Source organism: Archocentrus centrarchus, chromosome 5 (assembly GCF_007364275.1).
Source record: "Archocentrus centrarchus isolate MPI-CPG fArcCen1 chromosome 5, fArcCen1, whole genome shotgun sequence".
In the NCBI taxonomy this organism is placed as follows: domain Eukaryota; kingdom Metazoa; phylum Chordata; class Actinopteri; order Cichliformes; family Cichlidae; genus Archocentrus; species Archocentrus centrarchus.
The window spans coordinates 1438901-1457531 of NC_044350.1; the positions used below are offsets into that span (position 1 = coordinate 1438901).

Genomic DNA, 18631 nt, shown 5'->3' on the forward strand with positions numbered 1-18631 from the left:
AGGGCCCTCTGCCTATTTGTCAGTTTATTTTTTGACCCTGTTGCAGCAGGATGACCTTGCTGTGTATGAGCTGTTGCTGCACTTGAAAAGACCATGATGGCCTCACATGATATTGTTGATCTATCCTTGCTTGTTCCCCATACAGTCTTATTCCTTTAGAGTAGAATCTTAAAATCTTCCATTACATTCCTCAAAGTTACCCCTTGGGAATATTATTTGTAGTGTACCACAAGGGTCTATTTTAGGCCCATTGTTTTCATCTATGTTAATGACATGAAGTATTATGTAAACTTTTCTTTATTCTGCTTGTGTAGTCAGTGAAAAAAATTCTAAGGGTAATGAACTTAAATTGTCTCAGGAATTGCAGTCTCTTAGCCTCTGGGAAGAGAAAAATAAGCTTTCAGTCCATCTAGAGAAAACTGAAAATAGTTTTTTACCAGTAACCAAAAATGTACCAAGGTTAGAAACATGTCAGTCAAATGTAACACTGTCCAAATTGGTTCAACTAATAGTGTAAAGTATCTAATTGTAACTTTAGACCAAAATATATCAGGTACAAATATAAATGTAAAAAATGAAAAAAAAATGTGTTTCCTATGGAGGAAAAAAAAGTTTGGGGTCTTTCTGTGTGGAGTTTGCATGTTCTCCCTGTGGGTTCTCTCTGGGTACTTTAGCTTCTCCCACAGTCCAAAGACATGGAGTTAGGTTAATTGGAAGAAGATGGATGGCATTTTAACCAAAGTTTTTTCAGTTAATGTGATGTTAAATACATATGTTTTCAATTCTAGTCAGCTGATTTGATGTGATGGCTACTGATATCTTTTGTTTAGGCCTAGCATTGGTTCTACCCTATAAATACTTCTATTTTTAGTGCTCCTTATTCTAGTATTTAATTGCATGTACAATATCATGGTGTCAATTCATATGTTTTACTCAATTTTTTTGTTGGAGTTTTTATATATACATCTTAGAATTCAAATCAATCAATCAATCAATCAATCAGTTCATTGTGCATGCCATATGGGCCCAAGGGTGAATTGCAGCTACTTACACTTATTTATGCTGACTGAGCAAACCACTGTGTTGTGTTCTTCCACTTTTTGATCGGGCTGTGCTCATCCATCATGGCAGATCCCATTAGAGCGGCTGAGAGCTTCTCATCACACACTGAACAAGCTGGCAGTAAGGCAGATCGAACAGGGTTCACTTATAAGATCGCTTACAAGTCAGTCAACTACGATGCTTTATTACGACCATTCTAGGCTTTAAAAAAATGGTAACGCTGGGTGAGGGGAATTAAAATTCTTTTAAAATAAATAATCTTAGAGAATAAAGTGTTTTTTTTTCTTCAAATCCAATCTTTAGTGACAATGTAATACTAAAAAGACCTTGATATGTTGAATTTTTAAAATCCAGCCCAAATTGTGTTGAACTTATGTGGAACTGAAAGGGCATTATTCACTGAAAACGCTTTCTATAATACATTAGGGAGTGACTGGCACACCTAAGAATTTTTTAATGTGTGTACAGTATTGTTGTTTGTACTAACATGTAATCATACTGCATGAAAATCTAGTATGATTATACAAATGTTCTAAATTACCAAACTAAATTGCATGTGACCAACTATAACTGTGGTGGTCAACACAGAGAAAGTATTGACTGTAGGAGAAAGGCGCACTTGGTGGGTCGGCAATAAACTGTCAGCAGCTGAGCAGTGCTACAATCCTTTTTGCAAATGTTCATGATCCTAGAGATAAGAGAGAAAATGAAGAGCCCTTTGCTTTAATGATTTGATCAACGACCGTTATGGTAACCAGTAACGGATTATGTAAAAATAACTATAAGCTCAAAGTAACACATTGTGTGGCTGTAGGATGACTTGTGCTGCTGCACGACCAACTTCTGTGTCCTTAGGACAGGCACAAGAATACACACTCTTCACACGATGAGGCCCATCATGCCTGTGGTCTCCTACATATTTACATGAATATAAATCAGCCAATTTTAGACGTTAGATTCAACTCATTGTCACTGTGCACACAATGAAATGATCGTTCCAGATCACTCATCTGCGGTCATGCAGCCAGAGACAGTGTCTTGCCCAAGGACACAACGCAGCGCAGGGACAGGGGCTCGAACGAGCAACCTTCCGGCTGCAAGGCAAGCACCTACCCACTGCACCACTGCCACAAGATCATGATAATCATGAATATCAAGGAACTTCTCATCAATGCGGGGGTAACATTACAGCACTCACTAACCCTAACCCTAACCCTTTCACATACTGGTCTTTTGCATGTGACAAATAAACACTATCTTATCTTATCTTATCTTAAAGGTCTATCAGGTACACAGCCTACTGTGCATTTACTTCACTGCATCACAAATTATTGGTTCCTCTACCACATAACCAACAAGCAGGTCTCTCATTTCCTTCAGAACAAAGGTTTTAGTAGCTTTAGCACCAGCATCATTCTCCTCCACAACAGGCTGCACCACCGCTGTTGTGGGGTCATACCCAACATGCAGGTGCTTCCTCAAAATGTGCTGTAGAGCTGCTTAGCTGCTTATCACTCCAGCACAAAACAATGTGACTCTTTCTAAAACATAACCAGTTATTAAATAAGGTAAGCCTTAACCTGGTAAGCAAGAAAATGGAAAAGCTTCTGATGTGTTCAATTTTGCAAAGATTATATTCTTCCTAAACTTACGCTAGTACTTGTGCTGCTTTAACCTAACCAAACAGCAAGTGATGATCAAAAGTTTTTTTTCCTTTCCTGTAAAAACATGGTCATTATTGGTCATTACTACAGCATAATCAAAATAATGATTCATTATGTTCAATTTACTTTTTTTTTCTTCTTAGCAGAAATTGTATTTCTATTCTATTTGGACAATGACGACACAAACCTGTGCAAAAGTAATGTTTAATTCAAATAAAACCATGCAATAGGTCACCATAACCCTGATTAGATTTAACCCCCATTATAAAATAAACATCCAAAGCAATACATTGTGTTCATTGGGCATTCACTGTATGTAAGAAAACAACTCCATGGAATATACACCAGTCAGCCCAGAAACTAAATAACCCAAAAGAAAATAAAAATAAAAATCACAACTCCTCCTTTTCCACAGTACAGTGGCAACCCTGAAAAGGTGCCAAACACAAAAAGCACAAGGACCTGAAGCCCCCCCACCCCCAACCCCACACCCCACCCTTCCTTTCCCTCATCCCACTGGCTGCTAATAATCAATCACCATCACAAAGCGCTACAAACCATATGGCACACAGAAGACAAGTCTGAGAACACGAGTGATGAGTCAGCAGTGCCCTGCTGATAGATATGAATGTCTAGTAGCAGTTTATTTCTGTGTACCAGATATGTACTTGTTTAAGGAAGGCCCCTCAAATTCACATCATCGGGATATCGGAGAAGCTGGGGAGACCAAGCAAAAGGTAGAGGTGTTTTTTTTCCCCCCTTTTTAAGGGAAAGGGATTTCAGCATAATCCAGAGTATTGAGGTATCCCAAAAACCTAAGAGCCCTCTTTTAGCTGGGGTTACAGAAGTGGAGTTGTGGGTTGACTCAAATCCGTGACCAAAGCCACATTTCCACTTTCCCAGCAAACTGGGAACAGAGAGTGGGAGTCAGGTCAGGATTGCAGTAATAGACATTTCTGATTGGTCATTTGCTGCAAGTCATCTAATGGTTAATCTCCACATCAGTTCATGAAATCTGTGTATATTGTTAATCTATCATTTTGAATATGTGTTGCTGCCGCTGCTCTCTTTTCCAACATGTACTCAATGACTGCATTTTCAAAGTGTTAAATCACAGAGAGCAGCAGCAGCAAGACATGCTCACTTACTATTGCTGCAGTCTTCAGTGGACTTAGTTTGTCTAATTGTCACGGTGGAACGACAAGCAACCAAAACTCTGAAGGAACCTTGAAAATATTCCTGGGACCTAAAGTACTTGGTTACTTGTCTCAAGATACCCATACAGCAGGGACTGTCACCACAGATGAAGAGCCCAAAACACGCACATAATAGGTACACTCAATCAAGTCATTTGTTATTTTACAATCTGGATGTAGAACACAAAGATCATAAAAAATAACATTAGTAAAATGTACAGTATTCTTGTTTTGTCATTTCTGGTCTGCACTGATGAACCTTACTGAATTATTGGGCACTGGGTGAGGAAGTGGGGTTCACCTGCACATCCCTCTCTCCAGCCAATGGAAGGCTCCCGAAGGAGAAAGTGGGAGAAGAGAGTCTTGTGTTGTATGTATGTATGCATGCATGCGTGTGTGTATATATGTACGTGTGTATTTGCATGTGACAGACAGGAATGGATAGCAGCAGGAGCCTCAGTTGCTGTACACCTGGCCCTCAGGTGGCTGAGAGAGCCTGTTGTTTTCTTTCATCATCATGTGCTGTCTCAGCTCCTGCAGCACGGTCCGGATGTTGTAGGCGTTCTTCCACCGGGACAGTGCTGACACAGCCTTCAAATCCACCTGAAGGGAAATGAGCAGAAGGGTTAGTGGAGGTGTTTTTATTTAGGGCCCCTATAATGCCTGGTTCAGACTACACACAAAATTACATAGGGGATTATAAACAAAAACTGGCTGAACGCTTGCAGTGCCTGTAATGTAGTGTTTCAGAGGCCTCTTTCCCACCAACAGGGTTCCGGAGCCCGTGCCGTAATTTGAACCGTTAGGCAGGTTTTCCACCGCCGAAGCACTCGGTGCTCGGCCGAAAAACGGGTTCAATTCCGGCCCCGCAAACTAGCTGGTCTGGAACCAGGAACACGTGCCGAAAGCGGCAGAGGGGCGTGACTCTGCCGTCTCAACATCAAGTTTTCTACCATATTACATGTGTATTAATGAGAAAAGCGAAGCGATTTTCACGGCTGTGAATTAGGTTGGGCTCTAAGGCTGAACTTGCTGCTTTGTATCGGTTCATATCACAGATAAAAGGTCACAAAGTGCGTACTTGTGTCTTGCTCTAATCGCTGTCTGTGTTTACCTCTGTGCTGCACACAGATGCTGCAGTAGTTTGGTTTGGACCCTAAAACGTATTTGCAGCACAAGAAAGGAGAGCGTGTTCTCCCACGTTTGTGCGCTTCGGCTTCCGTGTCCAGACGAGGACCCACCCATGCTCATACGTAAAGGAGCAGTTCACAGAAACGCGGTGGGAACGCGGGCCCGTTCTTAATCGTTTCGCCGGTTCCTTGGGATCGGCACGGGAACTTGCTCCGGAACCTCGGCAGTGGGAAAGTAGCAAGAGTGGACAGCTGCTGGGTCCAAGAACTTTTCTAGTAGAAACCCTGCATACACACACTGCACCAGATGTCACTGTTGCCTCCTGTTGGTCTCCACTAAGCTATTGCTGGTCACAGAAAAACATGTAGTCTAAAGTGTCATGTCCAAATTGCAGTAAGAACTGTGGACTGATGTTAATGCTGAATACGTAGAATGTAGGCTCGCTTATTCAAGCCTGCATCTGCAAAAACACCCGGATGTGTTTTAAGTTCAATTACAGGCAAAGAGCCGTTTCACCAGATTATCCTTTAACACATATTAGAATTAGATTTTTTTTCCTTAATTAAAAGTTTCATAAGTGACTTTGTAGAAACATATAGCATAACTTATCAAATAGCACTTTGCCATATCATATCATCTGTGATATACTAGTATCAATTTTTCCGTGAAATAAAACCGTCACATCACAATATCATTGCTATAGCAGTGCCCTGGGTTTATGTCCCCTAGTATGTCTCCTCAGGCATGACTGAGAGCCAGAGCCACGTGACAGCCTCCAGTGACAATTTAGTTCCTAAAAAGAGAGGAATTTCAGCAACCTCCAACAAAGCACAATAATTTGCAAAATATGCAAGAAAACTGTTCCTGCTAAATGTGGAAACGACCACTGTTTTTCACACCTCCAGGTATAGCCAGGCTATGAAGGAGAAGATGCTAGCAGCTGCTGATCTGCAAGCCCAATGTAAACAAATGACTCTACAGCGTGTCGCTCAAACTATAGTGTTACGCAGTTATACTTAAAATTTATTTAGGCTACTTTTGTGCTTCCATTTGGCTTATGCTGTGTCACTACTACTGCACTATAATGCTGAAGCTTCACGGTTCACAGAAAAGGAGGATGGAAAATCCCCTTCATTTACTTAAGACTTATAAATTCTGCTGCCATCAACAAACATTCAGTATTTATCTCTGTATCATTAGAAATATTATTATTTTTTATTTTCTTGAAATACAATGCTGTAATTCTGAGGCTATATCACACCCTTCCCTAATATCAAGTCGCAGAAGAAATAAACTTTCATTCTGTTAAATAGAATAACAGACATTAAATCCAAGACTTGAGTTATCCTGGGAATTTGGTTGTCTGTTTTTGGTTTTATTTTTTTAAACATCCTCCACTTTAAGGGGCTCTGGCACAAGGTTAATGCCCAAAGTAGGAGGTCTTTCTGACCAGGAAGCGCATCCCTCAGCCCAAGTCCTTCTAGACGCACGCCTCTGTGCAGTCGTTTTAGAGAAAAGAATCATCTGTCTTTCAAATTTAATTTCAATAGTCACTGGAAGATAAAAACCAAATGTTTAGGCTAACCAGTCAAATGTGATACAAATGCATAAGTTTGTTTACTTTTCCCATTCTGTGTGCCATGTAATGTTTCTGCTCAAACTAAAGAGTGACTGAGTTTTGGACTTCCCTGTAGGGGCAGAACTGCAAAAGTAAGGGTACCTGCTGTGCCTAAACGAGAACTATTCTGATCTGACTGGCTGTTTGTCCTACTCTCAGCAACTTTTGTGCTGCTGACACAAAAACAAGTGCAGTTCAAAGTGGATTACGTAGATCAACAGTTAACACATCACTTACTTTCAATTCTGTGTAGCAGAGTGGCAGTACTACATTACATCACAGCACTCCTATCGTGAGCTGCTGTCTACCACCTACAACTACCACTGAGACTAAAGCATAAGTAAAGTCTTTGTATAACTGGTAGCAGCAGCTGCAACTGGGAGCAGAGTATTTGTTGTTAATTATGTTTATACAGCATAGGACTATTACAGTCCTAATCACACCAAGAAACACTTGAGTGAATGTTATAACTCTGAATGTTGATCAGTCTGTCAAGAATGTCTGCACGGATACTCACCACACCATTTGAGCTGTTCACACCAGTCAGGTTGATCTTGTTCACAAAGCGGACATGAGGAGGGTGCTCTGGGTATTTGGATCCACAGTCTATTTTCAGACTGTAGATCCTGCCTTCATAGACAGTCTGCAATTAAAGAATAGAAGACAGATTAGCTCAAAGAGTCAAAGTCTAACAAACTCTAATAAGCTCTAGTGTCATTAGGTCTTTTGCCTAGAATTAACTGATAAAGCTTTGCTGCTCATGCTTTACCAAAGAACAACACCTGCCACTTAAGAGCCCCTTTACCTGGTTATTCTCAAGTTTCTACAAATATCACATCTGAGCATCTACATTGTGACACAAGAACAGCTGCACATAAAAATTAATCATTTTATTATTGCATTCATAACATCCGTCCATCCATTGTCTTCCGCTTATTTGAGGCAGCAGCCTAAGCAGAGAACCCCAGACTTCCCTCTCCCCAGCCACCTCCACCAGCTCATCTGGAGGGACCCCAAGGTGCTGCCAGGCCAGCTGAGAGATATAATCTCTCCAATGTGTCCTGGGTCTGCCCCGGGGCCTCTTCATGGTAAGACATGCCTGGAACATCTCACCCAAGAGGTGCCCAGGAGGTATCCTAGTCAGATGCCTGAACTACCTCTTCTGGCTCCTTTCAATGTGGAGGAGCAGCAGCTCTACTTTGAGCCCATCCCGAATGGCTGCGCTCTTCACCCTATCTCTAAGGGAGAGGCCAGCCCCCCTTCAGAGGAAGCTCATTTCTGCTGCTTATATTTACGATCTCGTTCTTTTGGTCACTACCCAAACCTCGTGACCATAGGTGAGGGTAGGGACATAGATTGACCGGTAAATCAACAGCTCGCTTTCACACTCAGCTCCCTCTTCACCACGACAGACCGGTACTGCATCCACATCACTGCAGACGCAGCCTCGATCCATCTGTCGATCTCTCGTGAATAAGACCCTGAGATACATCACAACTTTCTGCAGGGTAGAAAGCATGGACGTGCTACCAAAGGGAACGATCCCTCACAATGATCCCATACAGCAAAACATTCATCTTCCAACTCTGAGTTTGTAACCCACAGAACACAACCTGAGACAGAGTTACTCAGAGTACGTTATATATCCACCCATCCATCCATCCATCATGATAGTTGGCTTAAAAACTAAAGGCCTGAAATGTATTCTGTCATTACAAAATAAATGTCAAACAGTAATGAGAGTTTTAATATCTTGTTTAGGACCTTGTTGTTTTTTCACTATTTTTGATAAAGAGCTTTAATTGCAAAACAATGAATATCCACATGCTGAACTTGAGGAGTGGTTAACACTGTTGCCTCACAGCAAGAAGGTCCTGGGTTCAAATCCACCATCTGGCCAAGAAGTCCTGTGTGGAGTTTGCATGTTTTTTTGTGTGGGTTCTGTCTGAGTGCTCTGGCTTCCTCCCACAGTCCAAAGACATGCAGTGAGTTAGTTTCATTGGTAATTTAAAGTGGTTATTCCACAGGTGTCAAACTAATTATATATAGCTTGTGAGATGATTTCATATGGCTATTATTAATGGCCCACCGGTAAATAGTGCTCCCACCACTTATACTACAAATCCTACCATGCACTGCAACAGCTGCTCCAGCCCCCCCTGCACGACCTTGAAAAGGATAAGTGAAAGATAATAGATGGATCTTCTGTTGCTCATCTTACATATTTGTGTCAGACTCTTATTCTCTGGGAAACACTGAACTATCTGTGGCAGTGGAAGTGAGCAACGGGAGGGGAATTTGTCTGGACAGACAAAGCAAACATTCTGATTTATGCTGGGCTCCGATGATATTTTTGGCTGTTACTATGGACACTGCATTAGGTTAAGTGATTCCAGAGTCAAAATCCTGCCTTTCTGCGACTCAGAAAAAGGACAGACTTCATGTTGCATCCCAATCAATCATGCTTACCGTGACGGTTAGTTCTGGATTGACATTCTGAAGTCTCGATGTTAGTGTTCGCCCTCTACCATGTTTTTTTTTTGGACCCAGAAGTGACCATATTTGGACAAGAGGTTGGAGTGCTAATATCAGCTAAAGTTTGCAAGCTTGACTTGCCAAAACTGAAGCACAGACTTCTAGTATTTGTCTGATAATTCCAATAAAATGCTGTAGAAGGGAACAACACCACAAACAAAGTTGAGGGGTTGAACCAATAGAGGTGAATTAGTAGTATCACCTCTAATTATACACAGTGTCAAAACTGCTTTTGGGAGCAGGCTGTAAATAGGCTTTTTAATGCTGTAAAGGTGGTCATTTGGCCACGGGAATATATGGAGACTGACTCGCTTTTGGAACCACAATAAGTGGTCATTTGAGGAATGACCTCAAATGATCTCTTTTGTTTCTGAGCCCCGCAGGTCACCACTTGGCTTTCATGAACATGTTATGTCTTCAGGAAGGAGGCACTAACGAGCAATTTTCCGGAAAAAAAAAAAAATGTAAACATCCACAACTACAACTGAAGCAGTGTGAGACACTGGCTGTCTACTACATTTCTACTCAGCTGTATCAACAATGCACAGCCAACTGTACTTCTGATAAGTGCTCTGTGCTCATGCTGGTCAACAGTGAGGTAAAGGTCTTGAGATACTCAAAAGAATTGTAACATGCTGGCAAGAGGTTAACAGCAGCACCAATTTTCATCCATTACAACATCATAAGTGTAAGTTTATATTATTGTAGAGTCTCTACCCACCGGTAAATAAAAAAACAGAATTCCATCCATCCATTTTCTTCCGCTGGAGCCTATCCCAGCTGTCATAGGGTGAGAGGCAGGGTACACCCTGGACAGGTCGCCAGCCTGTCGCAGGGCTAACACTGAGAGAGACAGACAACTATTCATACTCACATTCATACCACACCTTTGGACTGTGGACCCAGAGAAAACCCACAGACACGTGGGGAGAACACGCAACCTCCACACAGAAAGGCCCGGGCCAAGGTGGATTCAAACCCAGATGTTCCTGCTGTGAGGCAACAATGCTAACCACCACGCCACCCAATAAATACACTTTCAACTAGTGTACATACCACCCATTTCCCCAACCCTTAAACACCCTCTTTTGCCTGGATGTGTGCCTGATATGGTGAAGTCTGAACCTGACATTAAGAATTGACATTTCTGTTCTCCATTAAATTAGATATTGTATCTTAATAGGAAGGAAAAGGATTAAAGGACCAGAAAAATGTGACTTGGCACCATTTTATCTGATCAGCTGATATCTATTTAATTCAATTCAATTTTATTTATATAGCACCAAATCACAACAACAGTTGCCTCAGGGCATATCATTTGCTGTATATAAATAGCTGAGACATCTGAGACTCAGTGCTCTCTTGGTGGTACCTATGCACATCTTTTTATTGTAAACTCCCCAGTGTCTCCAACCTCTGTCCCCTCCTGTGTACAGAACTGTTCATACACAGCCCCCCCGTTCTGTCTGAGCCACAAATAGTAAATAACTTTATAGCAGTACATAAATTAAGTGCATTATCACTTGATTCATGTGCTGCCATTACCAAATCACTGAGGGGCAGTCAACCAGAGGAAAGTTGACATAAAAGGAGGGGGTAGATGGGTACATTTGACTGTTCTGTCTGCCAACAACAAAACCTGTTTCTATTCATGTCTGTCTGCGTGTGTGTGTGAGGGAATGTGTGAGTTTGTGTGAGAGAGAGCATGACTGGGAGTGGACCAAGGAGGTTTAGAGCAAAACTGGGCTGAACTCAGCTCGAGATTTTACCCATTCTATATCTAAAAATGGTACTCAAGCAGCTGTGGATCAGAAGCTCCTGAACTATCTTTCAGGAGACCTCGCTTCGAGTGGGGTGTGAAAACATTTCATCCGGTGAAGTGGGCATGATGGAAAAGTTTGAGAACCACTGGTGTAGAGAAACAGTGGACTGTAAAGCTGCATATGAGGCTTTCACCCTGTCAGAGCTTTTCAAAATCATTCTGTTTAATATTTGACTTTTTCTGTCTTATCTCAGTACACCTCAACAAGCATTACTGCTTTTACATTATCTTGCTGTTCACATAAGAGTGGAATAAACACAGCTTCAACAAATCACAATGACTTAAGAAGTTCCTCTTTCCTATGCTGCATTCCAAGCAGCACAAACAAAGTATTGACCATGTTTTTTATTTTTAAATTTTACTTTTTTAACACACAACTTCATGAGAAATAATGTTTGAAATGAACCCACTGTTTCCTCTTTGTCAACTTTCAACACAGAAAGCCCAGTGGACGACTGATGAGAAGATCAGCATTATGTAGAGAAATGTTAGAGCAGGTGCTGGAGCTGGCTCACCTTGGCGGGGCCGATGATCATGCCATTCCAGTGAGTTAGCATCATGTCGTCATCATCTGCGAGGCCCCAGCTCACTGTACCGTCTCCACCTCCCTTCTGACCTTCCTCCAGTTCCTCCAGCAGCCGAAAGCTGCGGGGAACTTTGACGCCTTCAGAAAAACACAAAGGAGAATTAATTGGCTTCTGTGTGGTCCCATAATGGACGAGAATCCATCATTTACTTAAAGGGAGAAATAAAAGACACCGTAAAGCTTGGTTTTTATCCATTTGGTGATTATTTTTCAACACAGCACAATCAGAATGAGGACACAAACAAAAATAAGTTAAACTAAGTCACAACACTACACTAAACTGAAAAGATTAAATTAAATTAAATGCAGTAACAACGACATTTGGTTCCTTTTGTTTGTAACGCGCAGCTTATGAGCGCTTCTTCCGGAATGTTGTGTCTCTTGTGGTGGAGCTTTCAGCTAGCGCTGTAAGCAAAACAGTCATCTAGCTACCCATCCAGTTAGCCACGGGCGTCACCTCTCCTCTGAGCACAAAAACTTCACAGTACACCACGTAAATGCCATCTGTGGTGAACACAGTGGTCGTCACGCTACAAAACGATAGTGTAGCTGCTGCAGGCGGCTGACGGCAGCTCAGAGACGGTGGGCCAAGCTTCGCGAGCCCTTTAGCTAACTAAGCAGCATTTTAATTCACCCAGAGTCCAGTTACGTTCAAAACACCGCTACAGTGGCACTCTTAGGAGCGGTTCAACTATTCTGGTACTAACTGAGAAGTTGGGAATTGTCGCTCTAAATGAAAATCGACAACACAGTACCTAAACTGTCGGCCAAGTCCGCTTACCTTGTCCGGCGACCGCCATCTTTGTCACTGTTTTACGGAAGCGCGTACGTATAATGTTAGCTACCGTTTGCGCATGTCTGTTCGAAAGAAAGATTGGTATTTCTACTATTTTAAATTCTCTATCTTAATAACATTGGTATTACCGGTGCTTTTAAGACTAACGGTAGCTCTCCAAACACTTCCTTTCTAATTTTATCACGACGAAGAGCAGCTATTTCTGTCGCATTTACTAGATTTTTTTATTTAACAAAACTAAGGACAGAACACCAGCTGAAATCACATTCGATGTGACATAAAACAGTTTGCAATTTGGAACCGACGACTCACAGGTGCTTAATTCTCGTGCGACATCGCCATCTACTGGTGAAATGTTGGCAACATAAGCTTATGGAATATTATTAGGTTCACATTTCTTCCTGGTCCTCAGGGGGCCTCAGTAACATGTGGAACAACCACACACGGCCACAACAGCCTGGCACCTCCTCCTCATGCTGGTCACCAGCTTGGTCACACAGTCCTGTGTCCCACTCCTCAACCAGCATTTGTCACAAGTCAGCCAGTGTGGTTGTGCTGGTTACTCTGGCACAAACAGCACAGCAAGCTGATCCCACAAGTTTTCAATGGGGTTGAGGTCAGGACTGCAGGCCATTCCATCCTCTCCACTCCCAAACTCTGGAGGTACTCTCTGATAAACCCCACTGTGTTGGAGCGAGTGTTGTCACCTTGGCGGATAGTGTTTGGTCCCAGACTGTGGAGATGTGATTACCACTGGTTGCAGAATCTCATCTCGATATCTCTCTGCATCAAGATTGTCTCCAATGATGACAAGCCTGACTGTCAGCACCTGATGTACCAGAAGCTTGAATCAAGAGTCAATAAACAGATTAAGGTATTTGGCATTGGCAAAGAAAATTTGGCAAGTTTTTCATTGGGCATAACCCACATACTCCACTGCTGCTCAACCCATAAATGCATCTTCCTTGCAAATGTGGCACCATTTTACATCTGTATAAGTTTTATTGTCAAAGAGTATTTTTATAACAAAAAATAACTGACCAAATCCAGATTTCCTTACTTTTTGTGCTAAGTTTGGTTCCAATAATCCATTTTGCTTAGGACATTTCCTAACTAAATCACCTGACTTGGAAGTATCTGCATAGTGGCCATAATAAGAGCTGTTCAAATTCTCAGAAAGCTTATTAAAGATGCTTCAGTGCTTCCTTTATTACCTCCTTTAGTATAGGATACACTGGGAACATTCTTTATGAGATAAGAGGGAAAATGTCGTCCCATAATTCATAGTGACAGACTATGTGACCATTTATGATCAACAAAACTGGCAAAGTGGCATGCTTCATGCACACATTAATTAAATTTTCATTTTCCATTCCAGGCCATAACCTGCTAAATTTTTGAATTTTCAACAATAGTCAGTTAAACTATAGTAACTAACATCACACTGTTCTAATAAAACCTGCTTCTTCTCCAGTTGTTGCCTTACATGAACATAGATTTATATAAGCTCTTCTAAATCAAGATTATGATCTATATTAATTAATCATGGTGCGTTCAAGATTCTGTATAGTTCAGTTTCCTTTAGTAATGGCAGTTTTTGTATTGCTGTTATAAGATGGATTATAAATCACAGAAATCCTAAACAAGGAGGAGTAAAGGAGTTACACTGGATCACTATCCTGGCAATAAATGTGGGAAATATGATGCATAGTTTCATGGGCTATATGGGGCAGCTATACTATAATAACTACAAATCATAGTGATACCACAATGGCAGGGTGATATTTGACCTGAAAGCAGGCGAAGCTCCTCCTTTACAGTACACTGGGTCACATTCAACAGTCACCTCAAGCTGCTTTATATTGTAAGACCCTACAATAATAGAGAGTTAACCCACCAATCAGACAGGCAAGCAAGCACTCGGTGACAGTGAGAAGGGAAAACCCCTTTTTAACAGGAAGAAACCTCTGGCAAAACCGAGCTCTGGGAGGGGCAGCCATCTGCTGCAACCGGTTGGGGAGGGAGACAGGACAAAAGACATGCTGTGGAAGAGAGCAAAAGATTAATAATAACTACTGATTAAACACAGAGAGGGTGTATAAACACATAGAAAGTGAACAGAAACACTCAGTGCATCATGGGAAGCCCCCAGCAGCCTAAGCCTATTGCAGTGTAACTGAGGGAGGGTTCAGGGTCACCTGATCCAGCCCTAACTAAAAGCTTGATCAAAAAGGAAGTTTTAATCCTAATCTTAAAAACAGAGAGGGTGTCTGTCTCCCAAATCCTAACTGGGAGCTGGTTCTACAGAAGAGGGGCCTGAAAGCTGAAGGTTTTTAAGATAAGAAGGGGCCTGATTATTCAAGATTTTGTATGTGAAGAGAAGGATGTTAAATTCAGTTCTGGATCTAATAGGGAGACAATGATAAGAAGCTAATATGGGAGAAATATGCTATAAAGTGGACACATTATAAGAGTTCCTCTGTATGTCCCAGTCATGGTTCTATTTTGTAAAGCCCAAGCCTAACTTTTTTATGGAGTATACATTTTTCTTATTAACTGAATTTTGGCTGCAAATCTGTCATTTTACATGCTACTGATTAAAACAGCCATCTTTTCTGAAACGTTTTGATGATGGATAGGCATGCTGGGAATTATATTACTTGTGCTTCCTGACCTTGCTCCCTGTTATTTGTGCAAAATGCCTGCAAACCAATCAATCATGCAACAATTTGTTTATAGGGTCTTATAGAGTAATTAGTGCAGCGACATTTTGAATTATGTTTAGCAAACAAAGCAACAAAGTGGTGCTCCAAACAGGACAGAGAGAAGAGAGCAGGATGAGTTTGATTTGAGCAGTGTTGTCAATGACTTTGCTGAGCACAGGGCCTGAAAGATGAAGTTCTGATAGGTGAGTTTGTGTGATTTATATGTGATTTACCCAGAAACTGGTCCACTGGAAATGATTGTTGAATGAGCAGTTCTAAAAATTAGTGTGCTGAGAGTGACCCATCCAGTCAGTTTGTGAGGACCTTTGGTTTATGGGCTTCTTTCTTTTGTTCCATGCTTATAGACATTACAGTTGTCTTTTTGTTACTTTAGCAAGGCTAAATGTGTTTGGGGCTTGAAGATGAAGATGGTGTGTTTGTAGCATAACCTTAGATAAATGTGTCCAGAGAAAGATAGGGTGTAAGTTGCTATTCACAGAGATGTTAAGCCTGTGTTTAGAACAGTCAATAGGGACTGAGACTGGCTGAAAATCTCTTGGCATGGTTCATATTTTTAAAGTGAGCCCACAGAAGCTGCAGGATCCAACTGCTTGAATTATATAGCAGCAACTCTGGGGAATCTAGGTTCACATATAACTGTGTAAGTTACCAAACTTATCAATATCATTAAAATCTGAGGGATTATAATCAAGTATTTTGATCTTCCAGGAATGGTGACGCTATTTTTTTTTTTTTTTTTTTGTAGAATTAAACAGTCAGTAGGTGGTGATGATCTCTAATCATAAATTACCAAGGTGATACCCTGAGAAGACGTGAACCCCTTTCATAATACAGAAAACCCAGAGTTAACCCTCAAGTTACCAGGATAAGATGAAATCCTGCTTGTTAGTACAGGCCTCAGAGCTCAAAAATAAAGCTGAAGTCTAAGTTCCAAAAACTGCAGTTCCTGGAATGGTCTCTTCAGACTTGCTTAAAAAGTGAATCTGTCACATATAGCAGTTTGCGTGGTGTGAGACTGAGAGGATCCAAAGCATGCTACATATATTGTGCATTTATTAGGGTTTTTTCCATGTATTTATTGAGTTGTTTTGTCTATTTTATTGTTTTATTGTACGGCACTTTGGACCCTGTGGGTGATTTTAAAGCGCTTTATAAATACTCTCATGGACCCAGGGCTGAGCTTTGTGAGTTTGGGATTTTGCATTTGAGATATGATTTATCCAGTTCTTTAACTTGCTCTTTGAGTATGATATTATTTCCTAGTTCTTCTGAGTTTTTCTTGGTTCCTTGTTCCTTGTTTTATGATGTCCAGTGTGTTCTAGTTTCATCTCTGTATTCTATCTTTTGCATTGTGTAAAGTCAGTCTTGTCTCCGTGTTTATTTACCTTTGTGTCAAGTTCGGATGTTTGAATCTGTGTCTCAGTGTTAGTTTCCTCCAGTCTTATTTTGATAGTTTTTTGTCTTGTGTGCATTGGGTTTAGTTCTACTTCCTTTGTCTCTTTATTCATGATTAGTGTCATCTGCTCTCACCCCTGTTGCCTGTTCTCTTGTTATATTGCCTCAGTCTTCTCTTGTCCTTTGTCGCGTGCTCCCACATGGCAGTGTCCTTCCTCGTAGTGTGTTTTCCTAGAAGAGTCTTAGTTTGGAAATATTTGCCCCTGATTTGCCTGAGTTTGTTTCTAGTAAGTGTTAAGAAATAAAGCTGTTCTGAGTTTACATCTGGTCTTCCGAGGCCTGCATTTTAGGTCTACACTCTACTTGCCACACAGCCCGACCTTTGCACTAACACACTAAAACTTAACACAGAAGAATATTTTGGGTGGGGGTGGGGGGCTAGGAAAAATAACATAGCAATATAGCAAGTATACTTAAAAACACACACAAAAAAAATAAAACCCTAACCAGAATACAAATGGACAAATGAACCAAAGGTTCAAGATATAAGAAATTGATATTAAAAAGATCACAAGTAACAAAAACCAGCAATGAACCAAAGAGAACATCAAATAACAGGACTTAAAAAAAACAAATCCTCAAAAGTGTCGGTCAAAGCCCAGGGCTGACAATTTCGCTCCCCACAGATTATCCTTTTAAAATTTCCAACTTTACATCAGAAATAAACACGTTTACAGTCTGGTACAAAAAATAGTTTTGGTTTCTTTAATTACTAAGTTTGTATTAGTAAGGGTGTGACCACTTTAACTGACAGTTGATACCAATAGAATTGTAATTAGAAATTATAATTACTAAACAGCACTTCTCACTCCTCTGGTGCACGACAAAGCCTGAATTGATACCACTGGCTGGCCCCCACAGTTGCCTGACCTAAATCCAATGGAACACCTCTAAGACATTATGTTTTGGTCCATCTGACTCCATCAAGTTGCACCTCAGACTATCCAGGAGCTCAGTGATGCTCTGGTCCAGCTCTGGGAGGAGATCCCCCCAGGACACCATCTGTGTTGTCATTAGGAGCATGCCCTGATGTCATCAGGCATGCTAAGGATGTAACTGCAGTGCATCTTTTTGCATGTTAAAGTACAGCGTGCAGGAGTTCTTGCTCTTATTTCCTCTCTGAGCTGCTGCATATTCTGAATCAGTTACATTGAAGTAAAATAGAGATGAGACTGGACAGTCATTCACAAGTTTTGGTACGATAATGAGCATACTGCAGATGGGGGAAGGTTGCTCTCACCCCCATGCCTACCCACACCTCCCCCAGCCACGCACTGCCTACCAGCCAGTCTCCCAATCAATCCTCCATCCCCCATCACAGGCAGCCACCCAGCTCCTCTTTCCTCTTTAAAAACAAGTGACTTTCAGAGCAGCCTGGAGCTGTGCGTGTGTGTGTGTGTGTGTGTGTGTGTGTGTGTGTGTGTGTGTGTGTGTGTGTGTGTGTGTGTGTGTGTGTGTGTGTGTGTGAAAGAGAGAGAGAGAGCGAGAGAGAAACTTGGAGATGAATGGCTCAGTGTTTTTCACACGGATGTGAATGCAGTGCATTCCCCTTGACCGACAGGCGTGCTCATTCACACTCTGCTTTCCCACTTTTCCATCTCACTTCTCTGTCACCCTGTTATGAATACAGGCTTGTGCTCAGAAACTCACACACAGATCTGAACAAACAGCATCATGGAACAAGGTGTTGCCTTAAAAGCAGTCCAACATTAGAAACATGTACTATTCAAAGCTAGACTGTTCATAGCATGCTTAAGCTAAACACATAGTGGCCTGCAAGAGTATATTCAGACATGTTCCAACTTGTCCCCACCCTTTTCATTGAGTTCCTTTGTTTGCTACTGGAGCACTGGCAGAATCCCTCCTGGTATTAAACAGTATTATCAGGACTTCTTTTATTCCAAAGTTTTCTATGAATTGGATTTCAAGGAAACACCTGAATAAATGCGAAAGATAACAAATGCAGGGGAAATTAGGGTTCACTAATTGTTTTGATTGTGAAAATAATGTGTGCTATAGCTTTAGCAAAACCAGATCACA

The 18631-nt window shown here is 41.3% G+C and overlaps 1 protein-coding gene across 2 annotated transcripts; it reads right to left on the reverse strand.

The window, feature by feature from the left end:
• Positions 1-3462: 3462 nt before the first annotated feature.
• On the reverse strand, positions 3463-12548 carry ube2v1 (ubiquitin-conjugating enzyme E2 variant 1). Of its 2 annotated transcripts, none has more exons than XM_030729765.1 (4): positions 12396-12548; positions 11544-11692; positions 7189-7314; positions 3463-4525 (listed from the first exon to the last, which is right to left on the reverse strand). In XM_030729765.1, exons 1-4 carry the CDS (start codon positions 12412-12414, stop codon positions 4379-4381), a joined length of 441 nt encoding a protein of 146 aa, XP_030585625.1. In that variant the 5' UTR covers positions 12415-12548; the 3' UTR covers positions 3463-4378. The 2 variants fall into 2 exon arrangements, with proteins under 2 accessions (XP_030585625.1, XP_030585626.1); XM_030729766.1 differs by lacking the exon at positions 12396-12548 and adding an exon at positions 12370-12394.
• Positions 12549-18631: the final 6083 nt, after the last annotated feature.